We start from the raw sequence: 25,189 nt of genomic DNA on the forward strand, positions 1-25,189 counted from the left end.
CAAGCAGTGGAGCAGACCGGACCGGCAGATGCTCAGGTTAGATGGACCCAGACGTAGACATGAGGATGCAATCAAACGTGGGTTTATTTGATCCAGAGCAGTGACATACGGTGATGCAATACAGGAATGCAGTAGATGCTGTGATGTGGATGTCTTTCCTGAGGCTAACTGCTGAGGCAACTGCTGCTCAAAAACTGATGCCTTCACAAGCCAAGGTGTGAGTCTCCAGTCACAAGGAGTGCAGCACTGAAAATGGCTACAGGAAGTGACAAGGACCAAGGCTGCTAAAAACACGCCCATCCGAGAAAAACTTTATAGAAAAGAAACAAGGCGTGCAGCATACAAATTCCGGCCAGCAGATGGCAGCAGAGAAACAATACATAGAAACAACATAGTAAAAGGAGGTATAATAATACAGTGCAGGAATTCAATTTGAAAAGAACAGCACAATCACATTAAAAATCTATCATGTCTGACCAGTGTGCGTGTGATTCATCAGACCAGGCTACCTTCTTTCATGTTCCAGTTATTATGCTCACATGCCCATTTTAGGCACTTTTGTGGTGGAAAGGAGTCTGCAGGGTCAAGTTTACAATTTCTGGGGGCCCATGCAAGGTTGTACCTGGGGGGCCCCCCGCTGCACTGCTAAACTCTGTCTCCTCACACTACTAAGCTATGTCCTGTTGTACAGTTAAGCTCTGCCCCGTTGCACTACTAAGTTCTGCTCCCATCAGCCAGATAAGCTCCACCCCTGAGGGCCTGCTGTCTCACTCCCAGCTTAGCAGTGCATTCTGGGGATTTCTGCTACTGCTCTATAGATGGTAAGGGCCACCTCACACTCCCAGGTCTCTATGCAGCTAAACCGGCCTCACAGCCAGTATGTTTACCTTCTTGCATAGTCCAGTTCTGATGCTCACGGGCCAATTTTAGGCACTCTTGCAGTGGAAAGGGGTCTGCAGGGGCAGGTTTAGCATTTTTGGGGGCCCATGCAAAGTTGTACCTGGGGGGCCCCCGCTGCACTGCTAAACTCTGTCTCCTCACACTACTAAGCTCTGTCTTCTCAATGTCACAACCAGACAGCTGAGAAGCTCTGACAGAGGCCTTTCAGAAAGGCAAATGCATCTTTCAATCCCTCTGAAAGACCATGGCAAAATTGACTTCGGAGTGCAGCATCATTCCAACCAGTATCAGCTGCCCAACTCCGAAATTCTGAGCAGTATATTTCTGCGGATTGTTTACCCTGGCATAGGAGACGTAGTCTAGACTCCGCCAGAGCAATACGATCCGGATCATCATATATCTGACCCAGGGCTAAAAAGAATTCATCCACTGAACGGAGGGGCCGTGCCCCCTCCGGCAGCGAAAAGGCCCAGGACTGAGCGTTACCCCTGAGCAGCGATATAATGATCCCCACCCTCCGTTCCTCATCACCAGAAGAATGGGGAAGAAGGCGAAAATGGAGTTTGCAAGCCTCTCTAAAACGCACAAAATTCTCACTACCCCCGGAGAACGTATCCGGGAGCGAGATCTTAGGCTCAGAACAAGCTCCATGAACGCAAGCTGAACCGGTCACTTGAAGCTGAGAAAAAGTCTTACGGAGGTCAGCTACCTCCAATGAAAGACCCTGGAAGCGTTCAGCCAAAAGTGAAACCGGATCCATGCTTAAGACGGTTTTGGCGGCTTATAATGTCACGGAATGTGTACAGGTAACAAGGCAAAACAACATGCATAAATGTCTCGCTGGATCCAAAAGCTAAGGAACGAAAGGGAGACCCCTGTAGAAGACCTGGCACTTTCCCTGGCTGCTCAGCCTATGCATAGATCCGAATGGTGGAGGTATGCATATCCACGAACCTTGGCTATAAAGCCCTGAGCACCCTACAATAGTGAGGGGACACGACCACCGGCTCCCTACACCAGACACGGAGGGAGTCAGGGTCACCTGGGATCCAGCAAACAGAAAATAACAGATAACAGTGTAACACTTAACTTTGTGGAGGAGAGGAGAACCAGATGGGCAAGCACACATACTCCAGGAAGAAATATAAGCCGCCCAGAAAAGCATTCTGGGGAAGAATTTAAAGGGAAACAATTAGTCCAACACATAACAGCTGAGAGACGCTAATGAGAGGAGGAGCTGAATACCACAACACAGAACTCAAGGAGGAGGTTCTGAAAGGCCTCTGTCAGAGCTTCTCAGCTGTCTGGTTGTGACACTCAAACTACTAAGCTCCATCCTTTTACACAGCTAAGCTCTGCCCCATTGCACTACTAAGTTCTGCCCCCATAAGCCAGCTAAGGCACACCCTTGAGGGCCTGCTGAGTCTCACACCTAGCTTAGCAGTGCAGTCTGAGTATTTCTGCTACGGCCCTATAGGTGGTAAGGGCCACCTCACACCCCCATATCTCTATGCAGCTAAACAGGCCTCACAGGTAGTATGTTCACCCCTTTAGTCCTTTTTGTCTGCCAACAGCCCATGGCCAGCATGAGGCTGCCTGATATCTAGGGCCCCAAGCATTTGCTTGGTTTGCATGGGGGTAAAGTCTGCCACTGAGAATGGGCACACCTACCGTCCTGCAACCGTGCAGCCTCAAACTACAATGTCATGTGTGTTCTGATGCCTTTCTATCACCACCAGCAGTAACTTTTAAATAAAGGTTTGCTACTGTAGCTTGTCTGTAGGATCAGACCAGATGGGCTACCTACCTTGAATGGGGCTGAGCTGCTCTGAGCTCTAAGTACTGCACTGTGGCTGGTAGGCAGTGAAGGAAATGTAGAGGGCTGCGGCCTCTTCAATCAGTTGATCAGCACGGGTGCCGAGTGTCTGATATTGGTGTTCTAGATTAAAAGGATGCTCAGGATAGGGCATCAGTATCAGATCGGTGGGGGTTTGACACTGGCACCACCACTGATATGCTGTTTCAGGCTGCCATGGTGCTGGAATCTGTACAGTGTAAAGTGCCTTCTGCTTCCACTCGGTGCACTGTTAGTTCCCTGAGGATAGGTCACCAACATCTGTAGGCTGGAAAACCCCTTTAAGGACAAACCATGAATTTTGTAGCCCAAGAAAATCCTTTAAGGTAAATTTTATTGTACTGTAAATTTTTTTTAAATGTTGTTCTTACAGAATGTCGAACTACTTATATAACACCTATGAGGAGAAGATCCGTCCATGTATTGACCTCATTGACTCGCTGAGGTCACTGGGGGTGGAGAAGGATCTGGCATTACCGGCGATCGCTGTGATTGGCGATCAAAGTTCTGGCAAAAGTTCTGTTTTGGAGGCTCTGTCTGGAATCACTCTTCCCAGAGGCAGCGGTGAGCAAAGCAAATTAGTCCAGACATAGCAATGGTGACTACATGGACAATGAGTTCCACAGACTTGGCTTTATCATTGTTGGCCAGTGCCAGCACACAGCGCTATGGTACAACAAGGGGGAATAATCTGGTGGGATATTGGAGAAGGGGGTGAATTTATTTAGAGGCACTGTATATATTTATAGATGTATTAGCATATATACTTGACGCTGCTTAGGTATAAATCTGTCTATATTGATACCGGTATTGTCACACAAACGTTATTGTTTTTGGCCCAATTAGAGAGGAAAAATAGAGCATCTGCCATATTTTGAATAATTTATTAGTTTTTTTTTTAAAAAGCTTCCATACACATTAGTGTATTTTTGGCAGAACCCACCATTCTCTGCGGGTTCGGTGAACAGTTTAATGTCTATAGGGAGCTCCTCACTCTCCCCTAACAGATGATGCCGGGGGAGAGGAGGATCGGGTGAAATTATTTTTTTCAACTTATCCTTTTGTTCTCATGGGAGTATGCAAAGAGGACTATCCCAAGAAAAAGAAACCATCTCGCCAGCGCCACCTATTGGAAGTGGCTCCTATGAGTCAAGATCTGACTGGTTAACAAGCCTTGGGATTTGACAAGGGAATGTCATGCCAGGCCAGATATCTATCCGTAGACAGCTATTTTGGGGTGCTTGTCCCTCATCAGTACAGAGTTGGATTCTGTCTGGCTCAGTGCAATGCACTGGAAACAGCTTAGTCAATATCTGACTAAGGCCTCATGCACACGACCGTTGTTGTGTTCCATTCCGCAAAATGGGGTTCCGTTGTTCTGTGATCCGTTTCCGTTTTTGTTTCCGTATGTCTTCCTTTATTTTTTGAGGATCACCAGACATGAAGGAAAGTAAAAAAAAGTCTAAGTCAAGTTTGCCATGCAAATGATAGGAAAAAAACGGACGCGGATGCGGATGACAATCTTGTGTGCCTCCGCATTTTTTCACGATCCCATTGACTTGAATGGGTCCGCGAACCGTTTTCCGTGAAAAAAATAGGACAGGCTATATTTTTGGGACGGACTGGAACCACGCATCACGGACGCAAATGACAAACGGTGCATTAGCCGAGTTTTCAACTGACCCATTGAAAGTCAATGGGTCCGCAGAAAATCACGAAAAACGGAACAACGGACACGGAATGAAACAACGGTTGTTTGCATGAGGCCTAAGTCTGCCATTCATTGTCCAAATAAAACTCTCATAAAAATCTATACGGTCCCAGGTGGTCTGGGACAGTGAAGGTGGCAATAGTAATATCCCTGGTGACCTAGGGCATGCTCTACTATCAGGTTGCTCTTTGGGGTCCAGTCCTTGAGGTCCCAAGAGAACTTGGGCTCTGGGCAGTTGCCTAGTTTGTCATCCCTTAAGCCCAGCCCTGAGGTTCAGTTGAGTTCCAAACTTCTGACTTTCGGACCACCCTCTTGCTTCGCAGGTATTGTCACTCGGTGTCCACTGGAGCTGAAACTTATGAAAGATTTAAAGGATTCCCATTGGAGGGGAAAAATCAGTTATGAATCAGTCAGTATAGAGCTGAATGATCCCATGGAAGTGGAGGAGGAGATCATGAAAGGTGAGCAACAAGAATTATTATGTCCCCCTGCTGATCATCCTGGCATGTGGGAGGAGTGACTTGCTCCATTGTGGGCCTGGTTATTGTCACCATTCATGTTCCATCAAGTAATCTATGTTCATCCTGATGAATACTCTTCAGAGGCAACTGGTGGCCACCTTTTGTAGAGTGAAGGTGCTAATGGTGGGCATCAGTACACATCACCAGGCCTTCCCCAGTACAATGAATAATATGAAAAGTCTTCAGAAAAATGTGCAGATCCAGTGCTATCATCTGCATTTAGGTGGTACCTACTATGTTAAAAAAAAAAAACCACCTGTTACTATTATCCTTAAAGGTTCTGACATCATTCTTTCTAATTTTCAGCTCAGGATTTCATGGCCGGTACAGACCTGGGGATCAGTTCTGAGCTTATAAGTCTTGAGGTGGTCTCTCCTGAGGTTCCTGACCTGACTATCATCGATCTCCCTGGCATTGCTAGAGTTCCTGTAGGGAACCAACCAGATGACATTGGAGACCAGGTAAGGCTTCACATCCCAGACACCAGCCAAAATTGATTAAAAGGTCTTAAATATCAATTCTGTAATTTACTGTGTTCTCAAATAACTGATGTGAGAGCTACATACAGATCCTCAACCACAGAGTAACCATACAGATACTCAGTAAAAGTATATGTTGTTTTTGATTTGGAATTGATTAAATATATGAAAATAGGTATAAAAAGAACTGTAGAGGTTTTTTGAGCTAGTTTGGTCTCCAACCCCTAAGAGATGCTGGGTACTGACCTCAAGTGGCTGCCCTTACCACGTCTTTAGGGTTTGACAGCAATTTTTTGTGCTATGCACCACTACTTGTTCCAGTACCCTCTTTCTGCCTCCTACTAATGGGTGGGCCTCATTGCTCTGTCGACTATTGCATGGGGAAAACCTTTTCGGTCAGGTGATCTAGTTAAACTAGGAGTCTGTAAGTTGCCATGTCTTGGAATCTACCCCTAGCCAAGTCTTCAAGTCTGCCCATGTACTGACCCCTGACTTGTTCTGGACTCTGCCAATTGGCCCACTTCTTGCATTTATTACCATATGTTCGTCTCTTTGTATTGACCCCTATCTTGTGCAGTGGCCCAGTGGATAACTGCAAGGGTTAATTTAATGCTACCGAGTTAACTGTTATGATTTGTTGTTGATGCACTTATTTCTTTTATGCTATATGTATCCCACATGGCTACATATGGACAACCTATAGTTAGGTGTCAGCTTTTTAGTGCAGTTGCCTTGGTGATGGGCTGGTGCTGCCCCCTGGTTAGTGAGTCTAAGCTGAGTAGGATTGGAGGAAGGACGTGTGCGTTTGAGTTCCTAAAGAACATGGCCTAATCCATCGAACCTTCATCCTTGGGACTGAAAGCTGCCAGGAAAAGCAACTGAACTGAGAAAGAGAATGCCTGAAATCCATACAGGTCATATGCAACCAAGGCCGTGCCTGAAACAGACAGTAAAGTACTGCAAGTTTATGGCACTAGGGTATTTTGCTTTGGCGCCCACCACATCTTGAGATGGACTGGCCATCCAATCTTAGATCTGAACCCCTCAGCTCAGGAATTGCAGTAAGATCAAAAGGGGTTGGTCACTTTCTGGCTACTTTTGAGCAATGTGTATGTAAGGGCTCTTTCACACTTGCGTTCTTTTCTTCCGGCATAGAGTTCCGTCGTCGGGGCTCTATGCCGGAAGAATCCTGATCAGTTTTATCCTAATGCATTCTGAATGGAGAGAAATCCGTTCAGGATGCATCAGGATGTCTTCAGTTCCGGACCGGAACGTTTTTTGGCCAGAGAAAATACCGCAGCATGCTGCGCTTTTTGCTCCGGCCAAAAATCCTGAAGACTTGCCGCAAGGCCGGATCCGGAATTAATGCCCATTGAAAGGCATTGATCCGGATCCGGCCTTAAGCTAAACGTCGTTTCGGCGCATTGCCGGATCCGACGTTTAGCTTTTTCTCAATGGTTACCGTGGCTGCCGGGATGCTAAAGTCCTGGCAGCCATGGTAAAGTGCAGCGGGGAGCGGCATACTTACCGTCCGTGCGGCTCCCGGGGCGCTCCAGAGTGACGTCATTCTGGAGCGCCCCGGGAGCCGCACGGACGGTAAGTATACCGCTCCCCCGCTCCTACTATGGCAACCAGGACTTTAATAGCGTTCTGGGTGCCATAGTAACACTGAAAGCATTTTGAAGACGGATCCGTCTTCAAATGCTTTCAGTTCACTTGCGTTTTTCCGGCGTGTAATTCCGGCGTTTTTCCGGCGTGTAATTCCGGCAAGTGGAGTACACGCCGGATCCAGACAACGCAAGTGTGAAAGAGGCCTTAGATGACTACATGACACTAATATAGCCCTTGTTGATAAATAAAAATCACAGAAAAGAGATAAAAAACACGATATGATAAATAAATATGTGGATGTCCCTGGCTACATTTATGAAAAACATCACAGAAAAAAATAGATGCAAGCATTATATATGGACTGAGTCCTCATTCTGGTATAGTCCTGATTAAAAGTTTAAGACCACTTGAAAAACGACAAAAAATCTTATTTTACATTGTTGGATCTTAACAAGGTTCCAAGTAGAGCTTCAACATGCAACAAGAAGAAATGGGAGTGAGACAAAGCATTTTTTGAGCATTCAATTAATTGAAAATAACAATTAAACTGAAACAGGCTGTTTTTCAGCTGATCCAAATTTTAGGACCACATGCCTTTAAAAGGCCAAATCTGTGCAAAGATGTGGATTCATTGTCATTTTCTGTCAGGTAGTCACACGTTGTGATGGCAAAGGCAAAAAAACTCCCTTTTTGAACGTGGTCGGGTTGTTGAACTGCATAAGCAGGGTCTCTCACAGCGCGCCATCGCTGCTGAGGTGGGACGCAGTAAGACAGTCATTTGGAATTTCTTAAATGATCCTGAGGGTTATGGAACAAAAAAGTCAAGTGGAAGACCCCAGAAAATTTCATCAGCACTGAGCAAGAGGATCCAATTGGCTGTCCGTCAAGACACTGGACGATCCTCGACCCAAATTAAGTCCATTACTGGTGCTGACTGCAGCCCCATAACCATCAGACGGCATCTGAGATTGAAGAGCTTCAAAAACAAAAAACGTCTTCAAAGACCTCGTCTCCTTGAACGCCACAGAACTGCTCGTTTGCACTTTGCAAGAGAGCACCAAACATGGGACATTCAAAGGTGGAAAAAAGTTTTATTCTCTGATGAGAAAAAATTTAACCTTGATGGTCCTGATGGTTTCCAACGTTACTGGCATGACAAGCAGATCCCACCTGAGATGTTTTCTACACGCCACAGTGGAGGGGGCGCCATAAGGGTCCATTCACACGTCCGTTTTTCCTTTCCTGATCTGTTCCGTTTTTTGCGGACCAGATCTGGACCCATTCATTTTCAATGGGTCCTGAAAAAAATCGGACAGCACAATGTGTGCTGTCCGTTTCCGTTGTTCCGTTCCGCATGTCCGAAAAAATATAAAACATGTCCTATTCTTTTCCGCAAAAATCGGATCCTGGTACAATACAAAGTCAATGGATCCGCAAAAAACGGAAGACATTCGTATGTCATTACGTATGTCATCCGTTTTATGCGGATTCCGTTCCTGGAAATTAAATCCTGCAAACAGAAACTTTTTTTTTTCAATTTTTTTTCAAAGAAATCCAAACAACTTTATTTGCTTATTGAAATTTATACATGTTTCAGTTTTTTGCGGATCCGCAAAAAACGGATGACATATGGATGACATACGGAAACATTTTCAGGAACAACGGATCCGCAAAAACGGACCGAAATTCGGGATATAGAAAAATACTGACTTGTGAATGTAGCCTAATGGTCTGGGGTGCTTTTTCGTTCAGTGGAACAATGGAGCTTCAGGAAGTGCAGGGGCGTCAAACGGCCGCTGGCTATGTCCAGATGTTGCAGAGAGCATTCCCCATGACTGAGGACCCTCGTCTGTGTGGTAACAACTGGGTTTTTCAACAGGACAACTCTACAGTACACAATGACCGCAGGACAAGGGACTTCTTCCAGGAGAATAACATCACTCTTTTGGCCCATCCTGCGTGTTCCCCTGATCTAAATCCAATTGAGAACCTTTGGGGATGGATGGCAAGGGAAGTTTACAAAAATGGACAACAGTTCCAGACAGTAGATGGCCTTCGTGCGGCCGTCTTCACCACTTGGAGAAATGTTCCCACTCACCTCATGGAAACGCTTGCATCAAGCATGCCGAAACAAATTTTGGAAGTGATAAACAATAACGGCGGAGCTACTCGTTACTGAGTTCATGTTTGGAAGTTGGATTTCTGTTTTGGGGGGGGGTTTAGTTTTTTTTGGAGGTGTGGTCCTAAACCTTTGATCAGCTGAAAAACAGCCTGTTTCAGTTTATTCGTTGTTTTCATTAAATTGAATGCTCAAAAAATGTTTTGTCTCACTCCCATTTCTTCATGTAGCATGTTGAAGCTCTACTTGGAACCTTGTTAAGATCCAGCCATGCTAAATATGATTTTTTGCCATTTTTCAAGTGGTCTTAAACTTTTGATCAGGACTGTATAATAAAATCTGAGACTCTTAGCCAATATAGTTTGATCAAAACACATCTGTGCCCACCTACCCCCACCAAGGTGGTCTCAGGTCAGGCAGGTCCTATGCTAAACCTACCTATGCCATTGGGCATCTATGCTCAGGAGAGCAGACGCTGCACATAGAGTGTGTTGCTCCGAGTCACCTCTGTGTGCATCCTGCAACCGATGAGAGGAGGAGCACGCACCGCTATATGTGCCACCTAATCATGGCGGTCTGTTTGATAGGAAGGGCAAAAGTGCACAGGAATGCTACTCCCAAGATAAAATAGGAGCGCATTGACACTTGAAGGTGCCACTCCCTCAAGCATATACTACAAAATAAACAAAAATCACAGAATAGAGATTAAAAAAAGATAAAAACAAACGTTTGTTGATATTCTGTGCCGTTTGCTTTATTTCATAAATCATGTTCCCTTGATGTGCTGTCCACACAGAAGACCTGTCCATAAGATGGCCTCTGATGGAGGGTCTTGTAACCAGGCAAAAATAACTCCAAACACATCACTTCTCCATTCAAATATACCACATCTGCCATCTGCACTTGCAATGTTGAGAATTTAGTGCAAGTGTAGTGTATTTGAATGGAGAAGACTGAATGATTTGCCTGGACACATGATCCGCCATCAGCAGCCATTTTATGGACAGGACCTCTGTGTGGACAGTACAAAGGACTTGGCCAGCAAAGGAGAATTCATTATGAAAAGACAACTACCATCATTGCTGCCTATACACAGCTATTGGAAAAAGACTGCTCTGTATTATACCTTTGGAACTGTGCCTATTGCTGCGATATGTAGTAAAACTTCTATCATCTATTCAATAAAGAGAGACTTTATTTATTGTTATCCGCCGTCCCTGAATCTGCTCTCCTGCCTTGCACCCTGCTAAATGTTCACCATCAAGGGCACCTCAACTACCACCAGGCAGGAGCTCCCAAATGGCCCAGGGTGTGCCCCAAGAGAAGAAATGTTGCATTCTCCATTCACTGCATGACCCTAGGGAGTGTTGCAGTGAGGACAGACACCGTGAACTACCACCACTCCAATCAGTGCCAAAAATACCACTCCCCTCCTCCTGCGGGTCTTTGCACTTGGACTTCTGCCTCAAGTCCTGGAGGAGCCAGGAGTGGTAGTGGCCCTGATGAGGTGTTGTGTCACAGTGTTGCTCCCTGGGGATCAGTGAAGTGGAAATTTAGTATTCAAGAATGAGGACAAAATTTACTGTATAAAAGTCTCTTTTACTAAATGCAACTTAGAACTTCAGGTACCTTCAATAGCACCTGATTTCAAGTGCAATTTTCTGGCACCAGTTAAGAATATGGAGATAGGTTGGATGGCTCCAGTTTAGCACTAGTACTGTACTGGCTAGTAGCATTCTGGGTGATGGGTGTGTTAGCCGTAGTCCCTCACCTTGCAGCAGTGTTTTTTTAATGCTGGTTGTAGCTGTTCGTTCTGCTCTCTGTCTTCTCAAGACTTAATGACTTGTCTTGCTGCTCTCTATGGAGAATCCGTCTTAGGAGCTGGAGCTCTGCAGTGTGCTTTCTCTCTCTTCTGTAGTTACACAGGAACCCCCCTCCCCCATTCAGGCAGAAAGCAGGACTAGCCCACTCCTACCAAGAGGGGAGGAGCATGGTCATTGCCCAGTTCGTAACCATGCTTTGCCAACAATAAACCTACTGGTAGATATGACCAAGCATAAACAATATAATGCAACTATTTACAATATTGTAGTACCCCCAGGTCTGCCTTGCCCCCTGGATTTGTCATCCCTTGTTGCCCTGCAACTGACCCTTAAATGCTTCATGACTACCCTTCTGTGCCTCATTACTGATGCATTCAACTACTAAACTCATGGCCTATAGATACCAACGGTTATGTCCAAAATTCCTTGTAGAGGGTTCCTAGTAAAAACCAAGGTGATCTCTTAGTCTTCACAAATCTCTATAGTCTCACTGGTTTCAGTGCAATATCCCACTGTTTCTAGGTTCTCCAGTCTATTTCTATGATGAAAGCTTTTGTTTTCTGTCCGGTACCAGCTCTGGTTCATGGAATCGCATATCTGGACTTTTTTCTGCACTGTATAAAGATGACGTATTATATTTTTATGACTTGCGTAGTAAATGGAAAAAAAATAGACTGATGTGACATGTCTTGGTGAAAGTGTCACTAGACCTTGATGTCAAATTTGTAACAATATCAGGTAATTTATAGTGGTCATGTCCACTTAAGGGGATCTGAAGCTGCTGAGTCACATACATCAAAATTTTTAATGAATATGTTTCGTAGATACATCTGGGAATTTAACCATAAGCGATCTAATTCCAGATCAAAAGGCTGATTAGGAAGTATATCGAGAAGCAAGAAACAATCTGTTTGGTTGTGGTGCCCTGTAACGCTGACATTGCCACAACAGAAGCCCTCAAGATGGCACGAGAGGTGGACCCTAGTGGGGAGAGAACTTTGGGTGAGTTTCTTTGCTTCCACTGAGAGGTTTCAAGATTGTATACTAGATGGACAAGCCATGTGGGCTTCCTATGGAGTTTCAGCCCAAGCTCAGGTTGTCCCCATCTTTTTTCTACTGGTGTTATTAACCAGTGCAGAACTCCCTTTATACACAACCATTGGCAAACACGGGATGAGGATCACAGCACTATTTGATTATAGAATGGATAGGTATGGAGAGTGACAAAGAGTTAAGCCAACCTGGCCTGTGATAGTAGTCATACAATGGAATAAACCAGCACCAGTAAAGAAATCCAATTTGATTTTGAGAATCCACCCAGGTTCTTCTGTTTTACACATCAGATTATCATGGGCAGCTACAAAATATCCATATTTTATGATGGTCCAGCCACATTTATGGTCAGAGCAAGGGACTGGATATCATCAAAGAAGTTTTAGATATTTCAGGATCTAAGATCAGTGGTCTTCAGAGACAATCTAGAAGGTAATTTTATTTTATTTTCATTTTTTATAACCAAAGGAATCCTAACTAAGCCTGACTTAGTTGACAAGGGAACTGAGGAAGACATTTTGAATGTGGTCAACAATAATGTAATCCACCTGAAGAAAGGCTACATGATTGTGAAATGTCGGGGACAGCAGGACATCCAGGATAGGCTGTCACTGAAAGAAGCCATTAAGAAGGAGGAGAACTTTTTTAAAGACCATCCATTTTTCAGGTGAGGCAATAACAAAGAGGGTAAATTACTAATAATTACAAGAAAGCCCCTTGTTCACACAGAGTTTTTGGAGGAGGTTTTGAGGTGGATTTGCCTGTAAGTTTATCAACTGTATCAAAAGTGGATCCAGCAGGAAGAAGTATAAGTCCTTCTTTTATATTTCTGATTCCAGTCTTGGCTGAAAAACCTGCAGGAAAATCCGCCTCAAAACCTCCTCCAAAAAACGGTATGTTAACCTACCCTAAAGCAGTTCTACTTTATTAAGCATGGGCCATATAACATAAAGATGGACAGCTGAACAGTGCAGTATTTAACAGAATACAAATAAACCAAATGGGATGCCTACGTGTATGACCACATGGCATGGTCATGTGGCGCTTACAACGTGACCACTATATGATTGAGTACTGCACAGCCGTACGGGCCACAGTGGGCAATACAGACCCACCGAACACTGTGTTTCTCACTAGTTTCATTTACAGCCCTCTGCGGTGTGGTCATACCCTAAAGATAGATGCACAAGAAAGGGTAAGGGTATGTCCACAAGGGATTTGCACTGGAATCTGCAACATATCCACTGCAAAATTCTCGAGTTAAAGTTTTGCAGTGGATTTGATCCTATGTTTTTTTAAATGTATGGATAGGATTTATTGTAAGGCTAGTTTCACATCTATGGCACAGCTCTCCAGCAGGCTGTTCTGGAATTTCCGGATAGTGCTGCCTGCCCACTGGATCCCATTAGAGCCAATAGGCTCCCCGGGGAATATGCCGGACAAAAACATGTTGCGTACAGCAGATTCCTGGAATTCTCTGCCGGAACAGCCTGCCGGAGAGCTGTGTCGCACATGTAAAACTAGCCAAAAACTATTTTAGCACTGCTACAGCTGTAAAATTTCACATTCAATATGCCTGGTCATGTACTTATTTCGATCAATGCAGAGACCTTATGCATGAGGAGAAAGCGACCATCCCATATCTAGCTCAACGACTCACATCGGAACTCGTGGATCACATTAATGTAAGTCAACTTAACATATCATGAGGATGTCTTCAGCAATAGACTATGTTCTAGCAAAATCCCTTCCATAATGGTGCTCTTGGAGAGGTAACACCTGTCCTTGATCATGTGATTTTTTTTTTTACTATGGTCCGCTTTTATTTTTCTTCTTAGGCCTCATGCACACAACCGTTGTTTTATTCCATGTCCGTTGCGCCGTTTTTAGTGATTTTCTGCGGACCTGTTGATTTTCAATGGGTCCGTTGAAAACTCGGCTAATGCACTGTTTGCCATCCGCGTCCGTGATCCGTGGTTCAAGTCAATGGGACCGCGTCAGCGTCCTTTTTTTCCCTATCATTTGCATGGCAAACCTGTCTTAGACTTTTTTTTACTTTCCTTTATGTCTGGTGGTCCTCCAAAAATAAAGGAAGACACACGGAAACAGAAACAGATCACGGAACCCCATTTTGCGGAACGGAACACAACAATGGTCGTGTGCATGAGGCCTTAGGCTGATGGTGTGGTTCATAAACTATTTAAGGGGTCATGAAAAAACAACAAAAAATTGCCACAGCATGCACTGTGCCCCACAATTTTTCCATAATACAGGGGGGGTTGGCTGTATGTAGGCTGACGGGATTTTTTTTTTTATCCAACTCCTGTACGAGCTGGTATTCCAGTCCTTAAATTTCTTCTTACTGCCTTTGAGGATCTGCTAATTATCAGCAGAAGCTAAAAGACATAAAGGAGGCAGCTGTTGGCTTCACAGTCATACTGGCACCTTCATTTTATGCAGTTTTCTTTCATTGACAGAAATCACTTCCTGCACTGGAGGATCAGATAAAAAACAAACTTCAGATCACAAAAGATGAGATGGAAAAGTGTGGAAGAGGTGTCCCGGAGGATGAGAGCGAGAGACTGGCCTTTCTGGTGGAGGTAAATGATATAGGGGTTAATAATTGCTTAATGAATATAGTATGATGAACAGTTCTCAGGGAATGTGCACTTCAAAATTTCAGCCTCTGTATCATTTTGTTTTAAATTAAAGAGGACCTTTCACTACTCTACAAACGAAAAACTAACTATACCTGTGGGCAGAGCGGCGCCCAGGGGTCCCCCTGCACTTACTAGCAAGTCTGGGCGCCGCTCCGTTCGCCCGGTATAGGCTCCGGTGCCTGCGCTCCCTCTGACTGTTTTCTTGTAGGAGGCGTGTCCCTTGCTGCACTGCTGGCCAATCGCAGCGCACAGCTCATAGCCAGGCTATGAGCTGTGCGCTGCGATTGGCCAGCAGTGCAGCAAGGGACACGCCTCCTACAAGAAAACAGTCAGAGGGAGCGCAGGCACCGGAGCCTATACCGGGCGAACGGAGCAGCGCCCAGACTTACTAGTAAGTGCAGGGGGACCCCTGGGCGCCGCTCTGCCCACAGGTATAGTTAGTTTTTTGTTTGTAGAGTAGTGAAAGGTCCTCTTTAAATTTGACAATTTGAGACTAAATAGGCTTAAAAAGGCTAAGTGATAAAAATATTTACTAAGTGTGATTAAATATAAGGTAAAACAGACAAATCGCATACAGAATAAATAAAAATCAATCACCTACCCAATACTTAATTAACCACCTCCGGACCGCCTAACGCACATGTGCGTTCCGGAGGTGGCAGGCTGGCGCACAGTCACGCATATATGCGTCATCTCACGAGACGCGAGATTTCCTGTGAACGCGCGCACACAGGCGCGCGCGCTCACAGGAACGGAAGGTAAGCGAGTGGATCTCCAGCATGCCAGCGGCGATCGTTCGCTGGCAGGCTGGAGATCCGAATTTTTTAACCCCTAACAGGTATATTAGACGCTGTTTTCATAACAGCGTCTAATATACCTCCTACCTGGTCCTCTGGTGGTCCCTTTTGTTAGGATCGACCACCAGAGGACTCAGGTAGGTCAGTACAGTCGCACCAAACACCACACTACACTACACCCCCCCCCGTCACTTATTAACCCCTTATAAACCCCTGATCACCCATGATCACCCCATATAAACTCCCTGATCACCCCCCTGTCATTGATCACCGCCCTGTCATTGATCACCCCCCTGTCAGGCTCCGTTCAGACGTCCGTATGATTTTTACGGATCCACGGATACATGGATCGGATCCGCAAAACGCATACGGACGTCTAAATGGAGCCTTACAGGGGGGTGATCAATGACAGGCGGGTGATCACCCATATACACTCCCTGATCACCCCCTGTCATTGATCACCCCCCTGTCATTGATCACCCCACTGTAAGGCTCCATTCAGACGTCCGCATGATTTTTACGGATCCATGGATACATGGATCGGATCCGCAAAACGCATACGGACGTCTAAATGGAGCCTTACAGGGGGGTGATCAATGACAGGCGGGTGATCACCCATATACACTCCCTGATCACCCCCTGTCATTGATCACCCCCCTGTCATTGATCACCCCCCTGTAAGGCTCCATTCAGACGTCCGCATGATTTTTACGGATCCATGGATACATGGATCGGATCCGCAAAACACATGCGGACGTCTGAATGGAGCCTTACAGGGGGTGATCAATGACAGGCGGGTGATCACCCATATGCACTCCCTGATCACCCCCCTGTCATTGATCACCCCCCTGTAAGGCTCCATTCAGACGTCCGCATGTGTTTTGTGGATCCGATCCATGTATCCATGGATCCGTAAAAAATCATGCGGATGTCTGAATGGAGCCTTACAGGGGGGGTGATCAGTGACAGGGGGGTGATCACCCTGATCACCCTGATCACCCCCTGTCATTGATAACCCCCCTTTAAGGCTCCATTCAGACGTCCGCATGTCTTTTGTGGATCCGATCCATGTATCCATGGATCCGTAAAAAATCATGCGGATGTCTGAATGGAGCCTTACAGGGGGGGTGATCAGTGACAGGGGGGTGATCACCCTGATCACCCTGATCACCCCCTGTCATTGATAACCCCCCTGTAAGGCTCCATTCAGACGTCCGCATGTCTTTTGTGGATCCGATCCATGTATCCATGGATCCGTAAAAAATCATGCGGATGTCTGAATGGAGCCTTACAGGGGGGGTGATCAGTGACAGGGGGGTTATCACCCTGATCACCCCCTGTCATTGATAACCCCCCTGTAAGGCTCCATTCAGACGTCCGCATGTCTTTTGTGGATCCGATCCATGTATCCATGGATCCGTAAAAAATCATGCGGATGTCTGAATGGAGCCTTACAGGGGGGGTGATCAGTGACAGGGGGGTGATCACCCTGATCACCCCCTGTCATTGATAACCCCCCTGTAAGGCTCCATTCAGACGTCCGCATGTGTTTTGCGGATCCGATCCATGGATCCGTAAAAATTATACGGACGTCTGAATGGAGCCTTACCAGGGGCGTGATCAATGACAGGGGGGTGATCCGGGAGTCTATATGGGTGATCACCCCCCTGTCATTGATCACCCCCCTGTCATTGATCACCCCCCTGTCATTGATCACCCCCCCTGTCATTGATCACCCCCCCCTGTAAGGCTCCATTCAGACATTTTTTTTGGCACAAGTTAGCGGAAATTTTTTGTTTGTTTTTGTTTTTGTTTTTTCTTACTAAGTCTCATATTCTACTAACTTGTGTCAAAAAATAAAATCTCACATGAACTCGCCATACCCCTCACGGAATCCAAATGCGTAAACATTTTTAGACATTTATATTCCAGACTTCTTCTCACGCTTTAGGGCCCCTAAAAAGCCAGGGCAGTATAAATACCCCACATGTGACCCCATTTCGGAAAGAAGACACCCCAAGGTATTCCGTGAGGGGCATATTGAGTCCATGAAAGATTGAAATTTTTGTCCTAAGTTAGCGGAAAGTGAGACTTTGTGAGAAAAAAACCAAAAAAATCAATTTCCGCTAACTTATGCAAAAAATAAAAAATTTCTAGGAACTCGCCAGGCCCCTCATTGAATACCTTGGGGTGTCTTCTTTCCAAAGTGGGGTCACATGTGGGGTATTTATACTGCCCTGGCTTTTTAGGGGCCCGAAAGTGTGAGAAGAAGTCTGGGATCCAAATGTCTAAAAATGCCCTCCTAAAAGGAATTTGGGCCCCTTTGCGCATCTAGGCTGCAAAAAAGTGTCACACATCTGGTATCGCCGTACTCAGGAGAAGTTGGGCAATGTGTTTTGGGGTGTCATTTTACATATACCCATGCTGGGTGAGAAAAATATCTTGGTCAAATGCCAACTTTGTATAAAAAAATAGGAAAAGTTGTCTTTTGCCAAGATATTTCTCTCACCCAGCATGGTTATATGTAAAATGGCACCCCAAAACACATTCCCCAACTTCTCCTGAGTACGGCGATACCAGATGTGTCGCACTTTTTTGCTGCCAAGGTGGGCAAAGGGGCACATATTCCAAAGTGCACCTTTCGGATTTCACCGGCCATTTTTTACAGATTTTGATTGCAAGGTACTTCTTACACATTTGGGCCCCTAAATTGCCAGGGCAGTATAACTACGCCACAAGTGACCCCATTTTGGAAAGAAGACACCCCAAGGTATTCCGTGAGGGGCACGGCGAGTTCCTAGAATTTTTTATTTTTTGTCACAAGTTAGCGGAAAATGATGATTTTTCTTTTTTTTTTCTTTTTTCCTTACAAAGTCTCATATTCCACTAACTTGCGACAAAAAAAATAAAATTCTAGGAACTCGCCATGCCCCTCACGGAATACCTTGGGGTGTCTTCTTTCCAAAATGGGGTCACTTGTGGGGTAGTTATACTGCCCTGGCAATTTAGGGGCCCAAATGTGTGAGAAGAACTTTGCAATCAAAATGTGTAAAAAATGACCGGTGAAATCCAAAAGGTGCACTTTGGAATATGTGCCCCTTTGCCCACCTTGGCAGCAAAAAAGTGTCACACATCTGGTATCGCCGTACTCAGGAGAAGTTGGGGAATGTGTTTTGGGGTGTCATTTTACATATACCCATGCTGGGTGAGAAAAATATCTTGGTCAAATGCCAACTTTGTATAAAAAAATGGGAAAAGTTGTCTTTTGCCAAGATATTTCTCTCATCCAGCATGGGTATATGTAAAATGACACCCCAAAACACATTCCCCAACTTCTCCTGAGTACGGCGATACCACATGTGTGACACTTTTTTGCTGCCAAGGTGGGCAAAGGGGCACATATTCCAAAGTGCACCTTTCAGATTTTGCAGGCCATTTTTTACAGATTTTGATTGCAAAGTACTTCTCACACATTTGGGCCCCTAAATTGCCAGGGCAGTATAACTACGCCACAAGTGACCCCATTTTGGAAAGAAGACACCCCAAGGTATTCCGTGAGGGGCATGGCGAGTTCCTAGAATTTTTAATTTTTTGTCGCAAGTTAGTGGAATATGAGACTTTGTAAGAAAAAAGAAAAAAGAAAAAATCATCATCATTTTCCGCTAACTTGTGACAAAAAATAAAAAGTTCTATGAACTCACTATGCCCATCAGCGAATACCTTAGGGTGTCTACTTTCCGAAATGGGATCATTTGTGGGGTTTTTCTACTGTCTGGGCATTGTAGAACCTCAGGAATCATGACAGGTGCTCAGAAAGTCAGAGCTGTTTCAAAAAGCGGAAATTCACATTTTTGTACCATAGTTTGTAAATGCTATAACTTTTACCCAAACCATTTTTTTTTTGCCTAAACATTTTTTTTTTATCAAAGACATGTAGAACAATAAATTTGGCGAAAAATGTATATATGGATGTCGTTTTTTTTGCAAAATTTTACAGCTGAAAGTGAAAAATGTCATTTTTTTGCAAAAAAATCGTTACATTTTGATTAATAACAAAAAAAGTAAAAATGTCAGCAGCAATAAAATACCACCAAATGAAATCTCTATTAGTGAGAAGAAAAGGAGGTAAAATTCATTTGGGTGGTAAGTTGCATGACCGAGCGATAAACGGTGAAAGTAGTGTAGTGCCGAAGTGTAAAAAGTGCTCTGGTCATGAAGGGGGTTTCACCTAGCGGGGCTGAAGTGGTTAAATATGTAAAATACCCTTACACCAAAGATATATATATATATACTGGGAAGGGATCCCAAGATACACCTCCGTTGGAAGACTACAACATATATATTGTATAGGCGTACAGTGGAATATGTCACCCATTCCATTTTACAAGCATATATACCGTTCTATAAAATAGCATAGGCATAATAAAGGGATCCCAATGTACAGTACACCGGCAGGGTACTGTTTTTGCCTCTGTTGGGTAAATGGATACACTTGCTTTTTAGATCTTTCCTTTAATGTTCATGCCAAGCATAGATCCATAACATGATGTGAACAGTGTCATACATACCCTTCATTTTATTTATTTATTTTTTAATTTAAAGGGGTTATTCCAGTCTGTACCAAATATGGGTCTATCAGCTAACCTGTGGATCGTAGACACTTTGAGCAGCACTCATCCTTCTGTTGTTCCACCGATTCCACAATCTAGACAAGGATAACGTGACCACCCGACTGGCAGCAGGCACTTCCTCTAAAGTCAAAACAAGATGTGCTCATCTTTCTTCCTGTTTAACTGCATAATGTAGAGGAAGAGCCTGCAGCCAATCGGGTGGTCATGTTATCCAAGATGGCGAAGAAACAGGAGTGCAAGTGATACACAAAGTGTCTTCTCTCCCTGATTGAGCCATTTTACAGTTCTGGAGAACCCCTTGAAATGTGAGCTTACTTGTGCCACAAGGTGGGCCTAGGGATTAAAGGGTAGCGGCAGACATCAGCACCTCACTGCAGTTACCCATTTTGTACCATGGCTGGAGATGCCAAGCTCTGCTTATGTTTACCATGCTTGGTCTGTGGGGCAGCAAATGTACAGGACTATGCCTTAGCTGCTTTGTATGAATCCATCCCAAGTAGACAAGGTCCCCAATACCTGTCTTTCTTCAGCTTTATTTATACATATTATCTTATACCATGACAGAAAATTCAGCAATTCAACCTGGACATTGCCTACGTTATACAAGGAGAGGAATTTGTGTCACTTACAAAGACCCCCAAACTTGTTGCCAGAGTTCGGACGTGCTTCAATACTTGGCAGAACGAGTTGGATAAGTGCATCATGAGGTGTAAGTTATGACACTTGGTTGATTCTACTGAAATGTTGGTGGCATTTTTAAAACATCCTTATAGACATATCCAATTGGGTTCATCTAAGGTCCTCCACAAAGTAAGAATGCCTTCAAAAAAGCAACAAAATGGAAAGTGAATGAACAAAAGAGAAATCTAAATCCAATCAAAATTTGGCTTCAGCATCAGTTCTTCTAGGTAGACGTGCACACAGTTTTCAAAGGAACTCGGAAGGGATGTTGTTTCAAACATCTTAGGCTACTTTAAACCCGTCATGGACGGGTCCGTTCAGATAATACAACCGTCTGCATCCGTTCAGAACGGATCCGTTTGTATTATCTTTAAAATAGCCAAGAAGGATCCATCTTGAACACCATTGAAAGTCAATAGAGGACGGATCCGTTTTCTATTGTGCCAAAATTGTGTGTCAGGACGGATCCGTTTGGCTCAGTTTAATCAGACGGACACCAAAACGATGCAAGCAGTGTTTTGGTGTCCGTCTCCGAAGCGGAATGGAGACTGAACTGATTCAAACTGATGAATTCTGAGCGGATCATTTTCCACTCAGAATGTATTAGAATGCAAACTGATCCATTTTGGACCGCTTGTGAGAGCCCTGAATGGATCTCACAAACGGAAAGCCAAAACGGGAGTGTGAAAGTAGACTTAGAGAATTAATTATAGATCTTCTGTGGATGTAGGCTTGTTCAAATCCTTCTGGTTCTTCATTTAATCCCAGAAAGACTCAAGTGAGATCAGGACTTTGTGGAGGCCAAGTTCTTCTTCACACCGAAGACAGTTCTTATTGACATCCGCTGTATGATTGAGGTCATTGTCCTGCTACAGATTAAAGTGGGAGCCAATCATACGCCTCCCTGACAGTATTGCATGATGGATAAGTATCTGCCTATCTTTCTTGGCATTGAGGACACAGCAATCCTGATGATATGGCTCACACAGAGCTCTAATCTCAGCGTCATTGAGTCTTTATGGGATTACATGAAGAGATAGAAGGATTGGAGTAAGGGTACTTTTACACTTGCGTTAAACTTTTTTGGTATTGAGTTCTATCCTAGGGGCTCAATACCGGAAAAAAAACACTTCAGTTTTATCCTAATGCAAATGGAGAGCAATCCGTTCAGGATGCATCAGGATGTCTTCAGTTCAGTCACTGTACAGTTTTTGGATGGAGCAGCACGCCGGAACACTTGGCATTATTTTACATTAAAATGCATGAATGCCGGATCCGGCCCCAAGTGTTCCCGGCAAAACGGATCCGGTTTTGCGGTCTGCGCATACCTTTAAAAATGTGAAGAAGATAAATACCGGATGCATTTTTCCGGATAACAACCGGAGAGACGGATCCGGTATTGCAATGCATTTGTGGGACGCATCCGGATCCGTCTACAAATGCTGTCCATTTGCATACAGATTGCCGGATCCGGCAGGCAGTTCCCGGTGACGGAACGGCCCCCCGGAATCCAGCAACGCAAGTGTGAAAGTACCCTAAGCCTACATCCACAGAAGACCCCTGGTTACTTCTCCAAGATGTTTGGAACAACCTCCTTGTCGAGTTCCTTCAAAAACTGCGTGCAAGTGTACCTAGAAGAACTGATTCTGAAGGCAAAGGATGTTCACAGCAAATATAGATTAGATTTAGATTTCTCCTTTCTTCATTCACTCTTTAAAGCCACTCCTCACTAATGATGGTCAGAACACAAGGCTGATAAATAAACATCTCCAGATCTCATTGAACTAGTCTATTCCTGTGATTTATTTGCATGGCCAGCAGTGGCCACCACAGGAGTATTGTACGACCAGGTACATGACTGATGGGTCAGCTACTGATTATTAAAGGGTTGTTTTCATTTTAATTAAATTTAAACTGGGTGTCTAATGAGGACAAATTTGAATGTATCTACGGTATATCTCTATTTTGTTACTAATTAAATTCAGGTACTAAATAAAGTAAATATAATACAAAATAAAATAGTTTTTTTTCTAATGTCTTATTTTCATCTAGATTTTCTTCATCCTATTTTCTGTTCAGGATTATGGGGACGGTCATCATGTCTGAGCTGCTGTTAACAGCATTCAAATTTGATTTATAGCATAGCATAGGCCATAGGAAACTGTAACCTGGAGAGAAGTGTTTGACTTCTATGGGAGAGCGTTGTGGGCACACCCTGTGACCTGTGCAGGGAAGTAGAGGAGAGGAGCTTCACCCATCACCTATTGTTAACGGTGGATTCTGTGACCTTTACAGAACAGGAAGTGTCACCGTAATATGAGGCTCAGCATGAAAACTGCAGGATTTCAGGATTATTTTAAATATAGTCCCATGAAAATTTTTTTTTTGCCAAATTCTTAAAAAATATGCTTAATTTAAAGGGGTTTTCTGGAGTAAAAAAATTTAAGGATAGGTCATCACTAACAGATCAGTGGGGTCCTACTCCTAGCACCCCACCGATTGGCTGTTTGAAGACACTGTGGTATTCCGGTGAGCATTGAGTTCATCTGTCACATGGCCTATGTGCTGCATAGTCTCATTCAAGTGGAAGGGGCTGAGCTGCAATACCAATGTAAGGCACTGTGCTTGATATGCTTTGATGAGGCCAAAGATCTCAGTGGAGTGTGGCGGCTTATTAAAAAAGCTATATCTTCAGGGTGATAGGAGTCGTACTCCAACCAATAGGATATTGATTATCCAACTCTAAGGATAGGACATGAATATTGTACCCCTGGAAAACCCCTTTAAAGAAAATATATTTTTCTCATGACACATTCCCTTAAAACTATATATGATATGAAACCATGTAGTGTATGTGGAAGGTATTAAAATGATGCTATGGGCTCAAGCTACAACCGTGATGTGTAGAAACTTTACTGCATCAACCATGATGAGAATAGCCATAAAATTCACTTAATCAATATACAGTAATAATTTTTTTTTTTTTAGTTAACGCCGTTCTCAAGGATGAAATAGAAGAATTTGAGAAGTTTCACCGAGGAAGGGAACTTCCAGGATTTATTAATTATAAGTCGTTTGAAGCAATCGTTAAAGAAAAGATTGGGAACATGGAGGATCCCGCCAGAGAAGTGCTGAAAACCGTGACGGGTGAGGCAGTCATTGTCTGTACGGTTGATGCAGTTTTGTGTCTGGTGGAAGGAAGACTCAAAATAATGACTAGATTGCCATGAGTCTTGGCTGCTGAAGGAGTGAAAGGCACCCCATGAACTTTTTGGAAGGCCACAATATCATCTAGTTAGAGTTAGATGTATAGTTACTACTTATGTTTCTATCATTATCATCATAATATTCATAAGGGATTGTCTAATTAATAGAGGAAACTTATGAATTCAGAAGAACAGCTATGAATAGAGTCTCTGTCACTTGAAGACCCAACATATGATCTAGTATTTACAATATGTGTAGACCTCTGATTAATGGCATCTGTGTAATTCTCCATGTCTCCTGTACGGGTGTTGCAGGGGAATCGAAGACTACCAGATTCCCCAATATATTGCAACTAACACCATGGACTCTTCTAACAACGGGGATTGTCCAAACCAGACAGACTCATGAAAGGATTGCTTGACTGGGGTCAATATACTAAACATATCTCCCAGTCGGAAAACATTAGAGACAAAACTTATGAAGAATTAAAAAAAAAAATTATGGGCTATAGCAGTGGCCACCAGAGCATACAGTTCAGGTGCCCAGATGGTGAGAGGATCACATTGTGAAAAAAAAAAACGTTGGCTGTTTGCCATCAATCAGGGTTCGGCACCAGAGCGCTATGCCTATGGGAGGCTCTGTAAGAAAGGGCACCTGGTCCTAAAGGTCAGGATTGTTATGGTTTGAGTTTGTGCAGTAGTTCCATATTTAATACCTAGAGGCAGAACAGTATTGTTCAGAGAAGAGGGTGTTATTTTGGCGGCTTCTGCTGTACAGCCCAGTAACATGCAGAACATGCTATTATTGTGGCACTCCGTTCCAGCACTGAGGGTCTCATATCTACTTCCTCTGGTCCTCTCTTGACCGGAAGTGTGACTTCCCCTCCATTGTCACATGCACTGCTGCAGCCATTCATTGGCCTCAGTGGTGATGTCTCCCCTAGTGTCCCATGACTGCTGAGGCCAGTAAATGGCTTCCGAGGCACACTAGATGGATGAGACATGACCCTTGTACCACATGGTACTAGAAGAAGCGGGAACAAGATCCTCAGAGCTGAAATGGTACGCCGGAGAATGAGTGACTTTTCTTTTTTTTGGGGGGGTGGGGGTCGGGAGAGGGATGGACAAGCCCTTAAAGGACC

The 25,189-nt window shown here is 44.3% G+C and overlaps 1 protein-coding gene across 1 annotated transcript in view; it reads left to right on the forward strand.

Annotated features, from left to right (window-relative positions):
- LOC122930706 (interferon-induced GTP-binding protein Mx2-like) overlaps positions 1–25,189 on the forward strand; it is a 50,482-nt gene that overhangs the window by 17,507 nt on the left and 7,786 nt on the right. Inside the window, exons 2-10 of the mRNA XM_044284267.1 lie at positions 3,129–3,319; positions 4,790–4,927; positions 5,294–5,448; positions 11,883–12,021; positions 12,541–12,739; positions 13,679–13,757; positions 14,550–14,672; positions 20,725–20,869; positions 23,830–23,988. Of these exons, the coding sequence (XP_044140202.1) occupies positions 3,130–3,319; positions 4,790–4,927; positions 5,294–5,448; positions 11,883–12,021; positions 12,541–12,739; positions 13,679–13,757; positions 14,550–14,672; positions 20,725–20,869; positions 23,830–23,988 (1,327 nt within the window). The 5' untranslated portion in view covers position 3,129. The remainder of the gene's footprint in view (positions 1–3,128; positions 3,320–4,789; positions 4,928–5,293; positions 5,449–11,882; positions 12,022–12,540; positions 12,740–13,678; positions 13,758–14,549; positions 14,673–20,724; positions 20,870–23,829; positions 23,989–25,189) is intronic.

This window comes from Bufo gargarizans, chromosome 3 (genome assembly GCF_014858855.1).
Source record: "Bufo gargarizans isolate SCDJY-AF-19 chromosome 3, ASM1485885v1, whole genome shotgun sequence".
NCBI lineage: Eukaryota > Metazoa > Chordata > Amphibia > Anura > Bufonidae > Bufo > Bufo gargarizans.